Here is a 17,329-nt window from a genome sequence, read left to right on the forward strand (position 1 = left end):
AGCCGGCTAGCTTAAAGTAAGAATTAATTGTACAACGGCTCAATGCCTTCACTTAACACACACAAAAAAAAAAAAAAAGAATAAATAGGCTGTATTTGTCAATTATATTTTATAAAATAAAAATTACTCACACTAACAAAAGATTCTAACTACAAAATGAAAATTATTCAAGACCCAACTTGCCAGACATATATAAAAAATAATATATATATATCTTTAATATTTTAAAATGCCTTGTTCATAGTTTTATCTAACGCCCTCTATTTACTTTAAGCCTTGTCTGAATCTGTTAAGCAACCGATATTAAGATAAGTACGTAGTTGTCAAGTTGTTTTTGGTTTGAGACTTGTGTTTAAAAATGGAAAATGTTGATTAGAGTCATGATCACGTCTCTATACATCAAATGGTATAAAAATGGAAAATGCCAGCACTTTCATCGATCAGAATGAACATTATATAGGCCAGTTTTGCTAGAATTAAAGGTTTAAAAATCATTGAAGAGAAACCAGTTTTATTGCTAATTAAATAAGCAAAGCCCAGCAAGAAAAAAGATGCAGAAGGACGAAAGAAACCTAACTAAAAACAAGAGTTGATACAATGAGTACTTAGGCTCCTTCCATATATATCAGCAAATATGGATGAAAGTATGGATATATATATGAATTCTCAAATTTAATTCAATACAATGAGTAATCAAAAGACTAAATATTGTTGAAATAATAACATAACGGCCGACTAATTTCATACTGCGAGTGATTAAATATCCTCTTGACCTGATGAACTTAATTAGATAGACTCTACACACGGGTAAAAACACATTTAGAACAAATATCGTCAGTAATGCTCTCTAATATCCATAGCGCCATGCATTAGCTTCGAAATTATTGATTTTAGAACTCCCCTCCTCCTATATATATATATCCCCCCCCCCCTCCCTTCCTCTTAATATCCCCCATTACTCTCTCTCTCTCTCTCCCCTCTCCACCACCAGCCCAAAAAAAAAAAAGGCCTTCATTTCAGGAATCTATCAGGAAAAGCAGCACAAAAGCAGAGAGAGATAGACAAGGAAAGGTTTTTTCGCTCTTTTCATTACTACAAACCAACATAAGATAATTTGAAGCAGCTTAGAAAGATGAAGAGATTTATCACCAAAAGGGTATTGTCGTCAACAAATTCTCTACGTTCCCCCCGCTGCTTCTCTCAACATGCCCAAAAACAAACCCCTCTTCCTGAGAATGAAATCCCTGTTCCCAAACTACCCCCATTCGATTACTCTCCTCCTCCTTACACCGGTCCTTCCGCCGAAGAAATCTTGGCTAAGCGCAAAGAGTATCTCAGCCCTTCTTTATTTCACTTCTTCAGTAAACCCGTGAGTCTGCACTGCAACTCACCTTATCATCTCTCTCGTTCTTTTCTTTCTTTCTTCCTTTTTTGTTGACGGGTCTGGGTGGAACAAGCTTGTGCCAGTTGAAACATGAATCATATGCTCGGCTGGTGGCCCGCATGGGTTTCTTTTTTCATTTTTGTTTTTTGGTATGAAGAAATTTATTGATTGGTTGATTTTGATGGAATGTTCTGTAAAATTGTTGGCAGTTGAACGTGGTTGATGGAAAGATGCAGTATTTATTCGATGAGAACGGCCGTAGATACCTTGATGGTTTTGGAGGTATTGCTACGGTGTGTTGCGGCCATTGTCATCCTGATGTGGTTGATGCAATCGTCAAACAGATCAACCGTATACAACACTCCACTGTTCTTTATCTCAATCATGCCATTACTGATTTCGCCGAGGCCTTGGCTTCCAAAATGCCCGGAAATCTTAAAGTAAATAATATATGATTAAGGGGTTTTGTTTCTGTTTCAATGCGAATTTATTTTGCTGTCGAAATAAGTTTAGCAGATATATTAAACTGGTTTCGATGTATAGGTGGTGTTTTTTACGAATTCCGGGACGGAAGCGAATGAATTGGCGATGATGATAGCAAGATTGTATACAGGATGTCAAGATATAATATCGTTGAGGAATGCGTACCATGGGAATGCAGCTGCCACCATGGGTGCTACTGCACAGTCAGTCTGGAAATTTAATGTTATTCAGGTACTATCTTCTTCTCTTCTTCTTCTTCTTCTTCTTCTTTAATTTATGGTCTGGTCAGGTGATATAATATCTTTTTTTTTTTAATGTTATCAATAAAATCCACTTATGTCATCCATGAGTCCACTTTCTTTAGAATTTTGGGACCATTGTCCTATCTGGGACTAGCCTAGGTTGATATTAAAAGTATAGGAGGGAAGATTGGAAAGATGGTGTTTAATTGCAATGTTGTAATGTTCGCTTTCACTGTGTGATTACTGGGATGAACTTAAACCACAATTTGTTCAACTGTCCAAATCAATGATTGCCATGCTTCACCCTTGGCTTGAAAAACTTTAAATAGAGAAAAATTTCTTCACGTGTATAGAAAGGACTGGACCATCAATTTGCTTTGTGAACGAATCAAGAATGATACATGTCCATGAGCAGATCATGTAGAAACGTATCAGCTCCTTCAATTGAATGTTTTGGATAGCTGTTTTTTAGATAATATTGAACAAAGTCACTATTCATGATGCACTCATGAGATCGAAAGTAAATCTGGTCACCACAAATTGTAATTGTAAAATTCCATTTTGGCAATAGAGTGGAGTCCATCATGCCTTGAATCCAGATCCATATAGAGGAGTATTTGGTTCAGATGGAGAAAAGTACGCAAAAGATGTCCAAGAAATTATCGACTTTGGAACTACTGGCCATGTTGCGGGATTTATATCTGAAGCTATCCAGGTGATCATCAATACTCTGATTTTTATTGATTAACAACTTGTTATCGTTTATGAGGCACCATATGTGTGCTTATCATAAATATTTTCTGTGGTAGGGAGTGGGAGGAATTATAGAATTGGCTCCAGGTTACTTGCCTGCTGCTTATGGAAGCGTTAGAAAAGCAGGAGGCCTTTGTATTTCTGATGAGGTTCAGGCTGGGTTTGGACGCACAGGGAATCATTTCTGGGGATTTGAGACCCAGGGTGTTGTTCCTGACATTGTGACAATGGCAAAGGTTAGTCCTCTCCTCTATTTGGTTCAGGCATTTCATTGTGAAGCAGTAACAAAAATATAAGCCTCCTACTTGGACAATTGAGTTTGGATTATCGTATCTTCAATTCCTGGTCTTAGATGCTCCTCTTTCACGCCAGATTTGCATGTTATTTGTCTCTACAATTATAAAGGCAAAACATTAGACAAGTCTCACTAGATGCGTCCAGATTTGCCTCGTATATTCCTCGGTATGCCTAATTTTCCATGCTTAAGAAGATGGTTTTTTAAGTGTCAACTTATATTTCCTCATTGACAAGTGCAGGGAATTGGGAATGGCATTCCTCTTGGTGCTGTGGTGACCACCCCTGAAATTGCAGAAGTCTTGACTCGTCGGAGTTACTTCAACACATTTGGAGGAAATCCTTTGTGTACCGCTGCAGGTCTGGCAGTTTTAAAAGTGATGGAGAAAGAAAATCTTCAGGAAAATGCACTAGTTGTGGGGTCCTATCTCAAAAAGAGACTAACTGACCTCAAGGATAAATATGAAAGTAAGTTGTCTCACTCGGTTCTTTCACCTTATATATTTGTTCATTCTCCCAAACATAAGAAATTTCAATTTACTTTATTTTGTGCTTGTATCAAACGCCATAATGATCATTTAACCACGGCCTGAACTTAGTTGAGAAAATACGTCCCAGGAGTGTGTTTTTTCCTAATTAAGTTAAATTGCACCCCTACTGTACCCCTGAACTCTGAAGTGCAATTGTGAAGTAACATAGCCACATGATTAAATACCTTCATGTTTAACTACATTGAACTTTCTTTAACGTTTAATATCAACACCAGCAGTTAAGCAATATAGTTTTTTTTATAAAAAAAATCTCGCCTGGTGGTATTTACTCGTTTTATTGTTCTCAATGGTTTGCTTATTTCCACGATTGTCTGCAGTTATTGGGGATGTGAGGGGAAAAGGATTGATGCTCGGTGTTGAACTTGTAACTGACCGCCAGCAGAAAACTCCAGCCAAGGCTGAGACTCTGCATGTGATGGAGCAGATGAAAGGTATGTACTCGTCTCATCCTATTGTCCAGCTATCCTCTGAGCTAACTTCTAGTAGTTAATAGGCCTTTTTTGTCTTCTTAGAATTGGGAGTCTTGATTGGGAAAGGCGGATTCTATGGAAATGTTTTCAGAATTACACCTCCACTATGCTTTACTAAAGAAGATGCAGGTACAATATGTTTTTTGCTAATGTTAATTGTTAAAGCAATTTTTCTTTTCTTGCGTTTTTACTGTACACGAATTTACTGTTTTCACTCTTATATTTTACTGTGAATTACAGTAATGTTATTTTTAAAAATTTTAATTTCATCATCCAATTTTTTTTACACAATTTAGTTTTTTTAGTCCAAATTAGAATCTAATTTCATGTTTTTTTAGAGGTGAGAGTTAGATTGAAAACCAGGTAACTGAAATGCAAAACACAGATAACATAGGTGGCGTATGCAAATTTATTTGTGAAGTACATTTCTATCCCTAGAAATTTTTTTTGCTATTAGCTAACCAGTCCTTTGAAGTTTGTAAAAAATTATTTTGTATTATATTTTATTTTCATTATTTTTTAGTTCTTAGTGGGTGAGAGGAAAGAGAGGAAATGTTTATATTTTTTTTCCAAATGGTTTCATACGATGAGAGGAGTTTGACTTGGGTGTTTTTTTTTATACCTTGAAAGTGCCTAAAAATTCCAGATATGAGATCAAAAAAAAAATTAGTTTCCGGGTTGATTCTTGGTTTTGGACAAGTTGTTTGCACTTTTGGAGCTTTAAGATTGGTTTCACAAGTTTATTAAGGTGTTTTGGGTGGAAAATTGGTGGAAAATAAGTTTTTAGAGGGAAAAAATCAAACACCTTAATTTTTCAACCACCATAGTGGCCAGAATCTGAGAATACTAGACGTGTCATATAATAAGGCAGACAACGCATTGTTTTTTTAATTAAGTTGGGGTTTTGTTTTAAAAAAAGGGTCGCGCCACGTGCAGTCTCGTTTGCGCTAGGCTTGGCCTCATTCTTTTGTTTCTTTCTTTCTTTATAGTTTTGATTTTTTTTTAATTTTGAAATTTTTTTATATTTTTTTGAAATAATTTTTAAGTTTGTATTTTACTTCTTTGTGATTTTTTAATTATTATTTATCCTTTTTTACATAGTTATTATTTATCCTTTTTTAGTATGTTTTTAATAGTTTTTTTTCTTAATTTTATCCTTCAATATTGGATATATAGGAAAATAAATTCCATGACCATATATTTTTATTATATAATGAAAAAATAGTTTATAAAAAAAAGTAATAATATTTATTTCAGTTTGGTCATTTTTCTTTTGATTTCTTATTTTTTTATTTTTGTCAAAGTTCTTGTGGTTTTTAATTTTATCATTCAAATAAGTTTATAGTTTTTGTTATTTCAATAATAATAATAATAATAATAATAATAATAATAAAACTAATAATGGTAATTCTAGTAGTTGCAATAACAACAATAACAATAATAATAATAATATTGGTAATTAATAATAATTTATTATAATGTAATAATGGTGATAATTATTATTATTATTATTATTATTATTATAGTAGTGGTAATACTACTACTAATAGTAATGGTAGTTTTAATGATAATGATAATATTTACTAATGATAATATTAGTTGAATAATAATAATAATAATAATAACAACAACAACAATAATTGTGATAATAGTGGTGATAATAATAATTTATTAAAATAATAATAGTGACGGTAATAGTAATAATAATGATGATGATGATTTATTAAGGTAGTTGTGATATCAATAAGTAATTATGGTAATAATATAAATAATAGTGCTAATAAAATCAATAATAATTAAAATAATAATAATATTATTATCGATAATGGTAAAAATAATAATAATAATAATAGCAATAATAATAATATTAATGTTATTAATAGTAATGATAATAGTTATAATAGTGATAATAATAATAATAATTATAATTATAATAATATTTATAGCAGTAATGATAATAGTTATGATAATGGATAGTAATAATGCTAGTAAGGCTAATAATAATAACGACAACAACAATAACAATAGTAGTAATAATAGTATTGAGATAAACTGGTTCGACGTGCTAGTTCAGATAACTTGATTCACAAGTTTGATGAGTTTACCTACTAATGGATATGATTTAATTATTATTTTTTGTCCTTTGATTTTTATTTTTTTTAATTTTGTCCTAATGTTAGATTGGTTTGGAAATAAATTGCATTATTTATTTTTTATTGCTTTTTATAGGGTTATCATTGTCTTAAATAAATATTTAATTTTAAGTTGGTATTCAATTTTGTAAGCATATATTTTTATCATATAATAAAAAATATAGTTTAAAAAATTATTAAAATTAATATAATTCATGACACATGTCATTAAGGGATTATGATCAATCCAATTTGTTATTGTTTCAATTTAAAAAAAAAATTATTTGTCATCTTGAAGATTCCTTAACTCAAGTTTTATGATACAATTAAAATATTGTTTATTTTTTTAATATTTTAAAAAAAATATTCACCCTGCAACATAGCGTACGCCAATGTAATTTCAAGAATATGATTTGTTTAATTCCATTGCTATCATATACTACCAGCTTGGGTGCTGTTCTTATCGTCTTGTGCACCCTTTTGGTTGCAGACTTCCTCGTGGATGCGATGGATTACTCCATATCAAAGATGTGAAGTCAGCAAATTTACTTTAATGTAAATAAAGATGTGTGTTGATCATTCACAAACTGGTCCGCTCATGCTAAATATTGTGATATGAAAAATTATAAATACATAAATACGTACGTTTCTACTTTGAATAACTTGCTAGGGCATCAGAAAACGACGAGTCAACAACTCGTTGTCTCTCGAAAACTTCTCCTCGGGTTTTTACTTAAATAATCTCTGGTAATCTTATGAATAGATGGGATATATCAATCTCTCCCCCTCTCAAATTGAACTGTATATATTATGTATGGCTACGCTATGTATCGTTGTGTTCGGTATCAATGTCAAAATGGATGCAAGAGCAAGACTTTAATGCCACGCCGAAATAAAATCTAAATGGATTTTCTATGTGAATTCCTAATCCTTTTTTTACTTCTTTTTTTTTCTTCCTTAATTAAATTACCTCATTTATCCTCTTTTAAATTTAATAGAATGTCATCAAACAAATTTATATCTTTCTTTACTTCTTTTGATTTGATCTGGTTAGATGGGTTGAATAACTTTTACATGAGGGTTAACTAGTAAAGTTTGGTTAGTAGTTTCAATTGAGTAATTTATTTATCAATCTAAATTATCTATTAATTAGATAAATATTTTTCTTTGATTTTTTAGGAATATTCTAGTTTTTGAAGTTGTTATATTGAAGTGATTTGATATTCTTCTCTGTTAAAATATTAAAATCTTGGATAATATCATGATCAAAAGAATCTAGACATGATAAAATAAGATTGAATTTGATTTGAATCATTATCAGAAAGGTATATCTAATATCATATATAATCATCAACACGCTAATTTACTACTACAAACATCGAACCAACAAACATGAATTCGCTTACCAATTTCAACTGGTGTATGATGAATAATTCTTGCTACTAATGACTAACCATTACTCATGCTAGAAGACTTTTAAGGGTGTTTAGAAGTGTAAGAAATAGTTGCTTTTAAAAATATTTTTTATTTTAAAATATATTAAAATAATATATTTTTTTAATTTTTAAAAATTATTTTTAATATCAGCATATCAAAATGATCTAAAAACATAATATATATATATATATATATATATATATATATATATATTAATTTAAAGCAAAAATAAAAAAAATTAAATTTTTTTTAACACGCTTTTGAAACACAATGTCAAATACTGTTCCAGATCTTATGTGAGTTCTGACTTATTCAAGGTTGTCAATTTCGTTTTGGTAGGTGTTTTGTTTTTTCAATTGGAATGGAATGTTTCAGTTTCGGAGTGTTTCGGTGTGCCGTTTCGGGGTTGTACTGTTCATATATCTTGAATTTAAATTATGTTTGTTGAATATATATATATATATATATATATATATATATATATATATATATTCAACAAACATAATTCAAATTCAAGATAAATTAATTATAAATTATGCAATACAAACACAATGCCAAACAAATATAATTTTAAAATTTAAAATATTTCTAAATAGTCAAGATTAAATAGATCTTTAACTTAAAGTAATTCAACTTAAATAAAATATCAAAATATTATGAAAGTAAAATGTTTTAACACAAATATTTTAAATATAAAGTTAGGTTAATGTTATTAAGGCTAATGGAATCTAAAGCATCCTTTGTTTTGCTCAAATTCCTACAAAGTATAAACATGAATATAAACCATATATATTAGTGATAAATTTAATTTTAAAAAATTAATATCATTGTTAATGAAAATAGTAATAATAATTTTCAATATTATTATTAATATTATTGTTATTGAAAATTGTAATGAAAAGAAACTTTTTATAATTGGGTGGTTTAATTAATTAAATTGAACAAGGTTCAATTTGATTCAATGGCTTTTCAAGAGTGGAATGGAACATGTGGAATGAAATAGGAACGTTTCGGGTGGAATTGAGCCGAAAAATCCAGAACGGACCGAGATTTAAAATGAGATGAAATTTATTCCGTTTTGTTCCGTTTTTTGAATTGATATGGAACGTTTCGGCCATTCCAGACAAAACAGAACGGAATTGACAACTTTAGACTTATTATCACTAGTGAGTCAAAGAGAGATGAGAGAGATTATTAATTGGTATTGGAGAAAACGTGACATTGTTTTATTAAATTGAAAGTTAAAAGGGAAACTAATACAATCAAAGAAATTGGTTCTATCTTCGTACTTACACTTAATACATTTTTACACGTGAAAAGCTCGAACTGTGCAAACTTGAGATGACCTTGAATTTATTTATTTATTTATTTATTTATTTATTTCTTGAATTATTGTTCCGGACTATACGGAATTGAAATGGTCTTGAATTTATTCACCATTTTATTGAATAATTAAAGATTTCACGACATCATTATTGATATTTATCTTTTTTTGTTGAATTATTGAAGCCATCTACAAGTTGTTCATGACATCATTATGGACATAAATATTGGCTATAACCTTTAATATTATTTTCTTATGGAAATATATGGCTATAACCTTTATTATTATTCTAATTTTAGTTATATCCATATATATAGTCGACTCATGAGAATTGGTTTGTATTCAGAGTTTTCATTGTCTTAAGCTTAAACTTCTTCATTTTTTGAATTATACATTTGAGAAGGGGCTTCCTAAGACTTCTTCTTGTATTCTAATTTAAAAATAAATGAATCAAGGTCTGCTAGAATTTTTCATTTTATGATGAGGAAAATAAAGTTATTGGTTTTGCCTCCTATTATTGATGGTGAGCCTCGGGGTTGAGATTGCTGAGATTGCAACCAGTGATTATAACTGGTTGATTATTATTTTTTCGTGTGCATATTAATACAAGTATTTTTTTATAAAAAATATATCGTTACAACATCTAGATTAATTTTTTTTTATTTTTACACGTCTTGCATGAATATTTAATATTATCTCCACTAATATTTTTTGGATTAGATATTGCGTAATTAATAAAACTCTAAACTCTATTATAATAATCTATTATATGTAATCTTTAGGGTGAATCTCGATACATCCATAAATGATCATCAATTACTTATATCAAACTTATATAAAATAATGATAACAATATTTATTAATTAACTACGCTAACTAAATAAATTTACAAAAATATTAGTTTAGCTCAAGCTTGTTCAATCTATTTTAATAGTTCTCTTAATTCATTATCAATTATCTACATAAAATTAAATTTATACACATTTTCCAGAAATTACAACTCGACAATAAAATTAGTAAAATATAAAACAGACATGTTAAATAAGCCATTATTTATTTCATCACAAAACACATAAGTCAAAAATTTGACATAAATTTCATCAATTTATAAACAAATATAATTTTACAAAATCTAAAATAAACCCTAACATGTACAAATCATAAATCCTTACAACAAATTTGTTGAAGAAAAAACTATAAAACAAGTAAACACTCAAACAAAATACATATACCACAAAAATATACAAAAAAAATTAAATTAACATTTTAAAACTATGTTCAAATTAAAAAAAAAAGATAGATTTACTTACTTAAAGTAGAGAATCCTCAATAAGATTTAAATGATGTTGACAAATCAAGTATTATAGTGGCTGAATTTGTTGTTGAAGGTTTAGGGGGGGAGGTTGACTATTTGTTGTAGAAAAAAATGCACAAAAAAGAAATAGAAATGGAGGAGGGGGAGAGGGAGAGGAGGGTTGAACACTAAATTATAAATTAAATATTATCGATGGATTGACCGACAAAATTATTTTGATGGTAACGCCCTCAGCAATTATGCCGGTAAAATTATCATGTCATTTTACGATTTGCCTTCTTGAATCCAACTGTAATACCCTTCATAATATCCGGTATATACCAATAAAAGTTTTTTATTGGTATATTCATGAATAGATTTTACCGTCGAGTAAATTCCATCGATAACGTTGTCTCTAAAACTTACATGTTATCAAACTATTTGGCTTTTTTAATTATTATTCCTTCTTATTCTCAAATGAAAATATATGGTCCTGTTTCTCAGGTAGAAACCAAATCTAGGAAAGACTAATGCTAATAACATACGTGTTATTGAACCGTTGAAAATATGAAAATAATTTAAAACAAAAAACAAAAGTGGATCAAGAAAGTATATGGTATATTCATTTAAATTTATCAGAGAACGAAACCGGAAATATGTTGTGACTACTCTTAAGACAAAAACACAAAGTAAAACTGGATAAAATGTATTTGAATACTTTTATTACAACATAAATCAAGATTTATAGCAAGAATCTTGCATATTTATGCAAATCGAGATAAATATTTTATTTACTTTACAAAATAAAAGTTAAATATAAGAATGAAAAAAACACTTAACCTTCCACAACCGATTATTGCAAACTTAGTCAAGTATATATAATATCCATTTCTATTAATCCTCTCAAATCTAAAGCAGAATAAATATCATATTTGCATGCGTTTTCCTGTATTTCTCACCATAGTTTTTAATTACAGTTTGCCATAACATTACTAAAATCGAATTTTGTTTCTCAAACTCGACTTGAATATGCACACGATATCTGTTTAGAACTTGACAAATATATTAGCTTGATAATTTAATCAGTTCACGCTTGTGGTAATTGATGAAAATGTTTGTTCACAAACATTCTGAAGAGGCAAGTTAAAATTCGTAATTATTATTCATCCATTTTGAAGATGATTACAATAATAAAATAAAATAAAAAAACAGCGATTAATTAATGTAACAACATAAACTTAAATTAAAAATGGACAATTTCACAAAAAAGATAGATATATTGTAGAGGACTAACGATCACGTAGAGCAGCCAATGATGACAGAAGGGAGTACCTGCGGAAAATTGCAGCAGTAGGATGCTGAGAGTGTAAGCTAGAATTATATCGGAAGGCTGACACCCAGAGCGAGAACGCGTCCATCAAGCAAAAGGAAACTTTTTGAAAAAAGCTAATGCTTTTCCTTAGCATTACTCCCATCAATGCTGACATTGTATCCTCAAATCTTGGCGTTTCTCCTCATCTATCTGCTTGCTCTGTGCGATCTTGGCAATGTCTAACCTAACGTGTTGAAGCAGCTGCCATGATTGTAGAGCCTGTGGTTACTGAAATACCCTTCTTCTAGTGTTTTTCTTACCAAAAGGCTGGCGCTGCTGCACAGCTACTAGTCAAAAACATTATACATCCCAGGAACTGTTGGCTTATGCGGTGCATAGGTTCTCTCTCTCGTATTATCATTTTGAAAATGAATATATGAGAAGTTCATAAGAAAGAAATATTTTATAGACTCATTAATCGGTAACCTACTTGCTTTGGATCTATAAGATTTAATATTGATATAAGAAAACTGACCACCAATACCAACAACCACATATATATATATATATATATATATATATATATATATATATATATATAAAGAGCATTCTACATGTATTCACTATGTAATTGACAAAATATTAAATTAATCCCTAATTTTGATCATTTTGTAGACATAAAACATCCCACAGCCCAAAAAAGAAAAAAAATATATATGATAGTGATTACAAGTGTGTTTGTTTTGTAGTTTAAAAAGCACTTTGAAAAATTTTAATTTTTTTTTCTTCAAATTATTTTTTTTATGATTTTTAATTGTATTTTTTAATATCTTTTTATATAGGTTGAAATGAAAATGTGTGAGTTTTCCTCCTTAGTTTTTTCAACTTTTCCCTTTAATTTCTATCTGAAAAGCAGGTCTAAATAAGAATGCATTAATTGCTTTTCATAACTTTCTTTTTGCTTGCGAATGAAAAAAATTGCCCACTTAATTTACAAATATTATTTACTTCGCCACTGATCACACAATCACGTTTTTGAACGTTAGGCGCAAGCTAAAGAACGCAGATGGTATGTATAGAGAAAGAAATGGTAGTGGGTGGAGTTTTCTTGAGGAATCAGGGGTGGTTCCGTAATTGTCTTCCAGCTCTATGGATGAGAACATTATGTGCTCATTCCATAGAAAATGGTGGCAGCTTGCTTTGTTTTCGTACATCTATTTGTGGGGGCTCTTTGCTGAAAATGTCGACACTTCTCATTAATAATGGGAAAACCTCAAATTTTAACCCCTCAACTACTTATCCATCCTCAATGTAGCTCTAAGGAAAATAATTTCCTCCATTGGATCCCCGCCTGAAATCATCGCCTCATTTTTATTTCTAATTTTCAATTATTTTTCTTAATACAATTTCTTCAATTAATTTTCTCCATCTGTAAGAATCTCTTAGTTGGCAACTAAAGAAGAGGCAGCTGGTTTATATATATATATATATATATATATATATATATATATATATATATATATATATAAAGAAGGCCTGGATGGGCCGTTTTGACTAATGAAACGCTAGATGAGCTCTTCAGCTAGTCCAATTGTAATGCTTATAAGGCCATAACATACAAGCTAATGGGCCAGCGGCCACCTTCGGCCTTGTGGTTTAAACGAGAAATTATTTAATATACGGATCTCTTTTCTATTTACATAATAATTAAAAAAAATTAAAAAAAAAAGTTATGAAATACTTGGGACGTTAAGAATTGCAACTTTATTCCATTTTTCTTATTCAAGTCAAGAAGTAGTGATTCAAAATTATTAAATAACAAAACACTTGCAAGCGGGTTATATTGGTTATTATTTTTCTAATCCCACCACCGACCAAAAAAGATGAATGAGGCATTCTCTAAATTTTTCGGATATATTAACGTGCAATCCTCATATTTGGTGGTGATCTAGGGTTTAGTTGTTTTGATAAATTTATTGAAAAAAAATATTAATATTATTATTATTAATACTCGGAGCCATTTAGAAGAGATTTGCCTTGATTTGAATGTAATAAGTATATAATATAAAAATCATGTATAATATTTGGGTTAATGGGGATGGCTAATTAAGCATGAACATAAGCGAGTTCCATGGTATTCTTTTGGGCCAAAAGCAGCACAAGTGCTCTCTCTCACTCCAAACTCATTCAGCGAGTCTCTTCTTTAATCTCTGCATCAATATATTTTGATTTATGAATATCACGGATTCTTAATTTCTCAAATCTTTCTCTTTGTAGTTTCTTATCATTTTCTCTAGTAAGTTTAAAAGCCTACGGAGCCTGAAACGTTTTCTAAGCAACAGGATTTTGCTCGCAAGGAACCTTCAGAAACCATTATTGAACATGTGATTCGGGTTCCATTGTTTGCAACTACACAATGCAAAAGGATTCTGCTTTAAGAAAAGGGGTTGAAGGACAAAAGAAAAGAAAAGGCAAAGGGTCAATTGCATGATTATCAAAGCCAAGGCCTACCAGATCACCAAGACCCCTTGTTTTGTTTCGTTTTAGACTCTTCAATGCTCCGGCGGTGAACCAAGTATCACATCAGTAACCAAGAGGACTAGAAAAACTCTCTAATCGTCGGGGAGAAGAAGATGCTGCCCGCTACTCCGCTGAATATTACAGTTTTTGGACTGTGTAACTCTTCCTTCAAGCTGGACTTGAGCCTGCAATGTTTAGATTAGGTAGGTCCAGCACTACCTTTATATGTCCACAGGGTGACCACGTTGCTGTCAAGTGATTTGAACATGTGTAATCCTTAAAGAAACTCAACCTCATCATCGGTTGGATACTACAGAGTACAGAAACAGCACGAGACAGCAACTTCCCGCAACAGCCTTATGAGTTGTGATGCGAGAACGGTAGGTAGATATGGTAGATCATCATTGCTGTTAAGCAGAACAGATATGAGCCCATCACCTGCTGTAAAGCAGAGGTGCGTGCTGTAGTCTGGGGCAATTTGAAGAAATCAGCCTGGCTGAGAGAACCGACAATCTGCTGTAAAGCAGAGGTGCAATTTGTTTTTTTTTTAAATAAATAAAAAAAAGAAATCCTTACTTTTATTATAGCAAGGGTTACACTACATTCATGGATTTAGGACCTTAAATGAGATTCATGAATCTGATAATACTCTTGTTTATCTACCAACAAAGAAGCTAGCGGCGATCCAATTATTAAGAATTTCATAGTTGAGAGCTCTTGGAATTAGAATGTTCAAGTTCAAGTTTTAACCACTGGTTCACCAGCACCGTTTGCAGATGCTGCATTTAAGGTAAGAAAATGAAAACATTAAGTAATAGTGCCATGTGTATAAATGGCACTACTTTGCAGAGTTTTCTATTTTGCAAATAAAAGAATTTTAATTTGATAAAGAAATTATGATATAAGAAAAGGGTAGACATAAAGTCCAAAGTCGGTAGAAGTAGGTATAAAGTTATTATTTTTCTTTTCAATTTAATTTAAAAATTGAAAATTTATAGTTATTTTTTATTTTATTTTTTATTCTCTTTTTTAATTATTATTTTTATTTTATATTTTATCTTTTTAATGTTTGATTATTGTGATTTTCTTATATATAGTATTTTCAGTTTAATAACCTGAACTATGAATTTAAAAAATTAATATGGTTTATGTTTTTTTATATATATAAATTTATTATTCAGTATTAGTTTTTAAAATAATAATGGAAGCTAGCATATTATTACTCTTTGTTAAATTTATTAATCGGCTAAATGATCCTAAGATAAATTAAAAATATAATTTTATGAGATAATTTACGCAATGGATGACCTATGCAATCGCATCACATATTATCAGAGACAAATTAAGACCTTTTTCTTCTTCCCCCAGACCTTGCAATGTAGACATCTATCACATCCATCAAATTTTCTCAAATCAAAGCCACAGGGTGCATGCTTTGTGATAGGTTAGAGCTTAGAATGCTCAAACATGCAATACAAAATTACTGGCATTGGTGACTCCAACTGCGCGTTGGACCGAACTGATTTTTTTTATGGTGGAAAAATAAATATATAATTATTTTGAATGTATTTATTAAAATTAAAAGAATAATTATAAATCAAAATATTAATACACATATTTAATTAAATAAATCAAGAATTACATGCATCAATAAAAAAATAAAAAAATAGTTGTTAACTCTAATTAAAGATTAAAGTGAAAAATTAATAAATAAATGTAAATTAAGATACATATTGCAAAGATATCCATATTGCATTGAATATAAATCGGATTCAAAAGCATATTTTTATTGGAGTTTTGTAATTCTCAAAGATTTCTTGTCCCACTCTATATTATCTTTGCAAAGATCTCTGTGGGGTTTTGTTGCTGGCATTTCCTGTTGCTTGGAAATTTACTGGAAGCTTCCAAGATGTCAAGATCAAAAAGTAAGTCCCTCTATTTCATACCCCATCCATATTGTGCCAAGTACTGATATTTTTTGTTTTCAGGAGATGGGGAGGTTGTCCTCTCTCAGCTTCTTTATTCATGTTATTAGTAAAAACTACACTCCCATGCTCTTTATTCTACGATTAACGTAATTTTTATTAACTTGTAAATCCTCCATTTCCTCGAAATTGAACGATAAAAAATTCTTGATTCTAAGAAAAAAAAAAAAAGCTGAATGAGTTAAAGAAGAGAAAAGGGCGTGTTTTCAGCAGTAGATCAGAAGTGCAACATGCACAGGACACCCTCGCCAATAAACCTAAACACCTCGAGGAGAAACTGGCACTGCGACGGATCAATCATGTCGGTACCAATCACTAAAGAAAAAAAAAACATGACACTGTCAGGGAAAAACAATGCAATCTGTGGTCTGGGAACCGAAACTAAAAGGTTGCGCTTTTTTTGTCTCTTAGTACAGGAAACAGCATCCACCCAGCTGAGCAAATGATTTGTCCAGGTTTTCTAGGCTGACAAATCAAGCAATCATTTTGATTTTTTATTAAGAATAGCCACACAGTAAAAAGAAATTAGAGACGGCAGACCTATGAAAACCCAACAGCAAATCATTACCTAAATGACACTTGAAAAATAGCGAGCAGATTCAGAGTGAATGTCATGTCTTCTGCCCACGTCTTGACTTCATTTGCATTTAACACAAAAGATTTGCATCCAAGAATCTAATATCACATCTGTAAAGAAAACAAATTAATTAATGATACCAGCCTCAAATGAAAAACAAGCAAGCACTCAAAGTAAGAGAAAGAAAATAGCAAAGACATGACGTATATAGCACTGCATTCCCAGCTCACCATGGTCCTTGCATCAGGTGTGAGAGGGCACAGAATTGGCCTTCGATGACCAAAAGAGAAAAAAAAAATTAGAAACAAAACTAAAGCGTATGATAACTCTACAGACCATTCACAACATCACTTGATTCCTTTCTAGACCGATCATGTCAAGGCACCATTTGACAAATTATACAAACATAAAGGAAAAAACTCTGGAGTTTTACATCAACAATAATGACAAAAGATTAATAAAAAAAAATGGCTTGCTTCTTTACTTGAGGGGAGTGAGAGGTAACTAAAATCTCTTTGACAATTTGGTGTACGCTTCTCTCTTATATATATTTTTTGTTCTTTCAATTTGT

The 17,329-nt window shown here is 30.6% G+C and overlaps 1 protein-coding gene across 1 annotated transcript; it reads left to right on the top strand.

Annotated features, from left to right (window-relative positions):
- Positions 1-963: 963 nt before the first annotated feature.
- Positions 964-6,971, top strand: LOC133688980 (alanine--glyoxylate aminotransferase 2 homolog 3, mitochondrial). Its single transcript, XM_062108663.1, has 9 exons — positions 964-1,369; positions 1,594-1,824; positions 1,928-2,098; positions 2,681-2,824; positions 2,919-3,098; positions 3,399-3,624; positions 4,025-4,138; positions 4,220-4,306; positions 6,800-6,971. The coding sequence occupies exons 1-9, from the start codon at positions 1,133-1,135 to the stop codon at positions 6,841-6,843; spliced, it is 1,434 nt and encodes a 477-aa protein (XP_061964647.1). The 5' UTR covers positions 964-1,132; the 3' UTR covers positions 6,844-6,971.
- The last annotated feature ends 10,358 nt before the right edge of the window (positions 6,972-17,329 follow it).

This window comes from Populus nigra, chromosome 3, assembly GCF_951802175.1.
Source record: "Populus nigra chromosome 3, ddPopNigr1.1, whole genome shotgun sequence".
In the NCBI taxonomy this organism is placed as follows: domain Eukaryota; kingdom Viridiplantae; phylum Streptophyta; class Magnoliopsida; order Malpighiales; family Salicaceae; genus Populus; species Populus nigra.

Coding starts and splice junctions, on each gene's coding strand:
- LOC133688980 (XM_062108663.1), top strand. CDS start 1,133: ATGAAGAGATTTATCACCAAAAGGGTATTGTCGTCAACAAATTCTCTA. Junction 1,825..1,927: donor AAATGCCCGGAAATCTTAAA/GTAAATAATATA, acceptor TTCGATGTATAG/GTGGTGTTTTTTACGAATTC. Junction 3,625..4,024: donor CCTCAAGGATAAATATGAAA/GTAAGTTGTCTC, acceptor GATTGTCTGCAG/TTATTGGGGATGTGAGGGGA.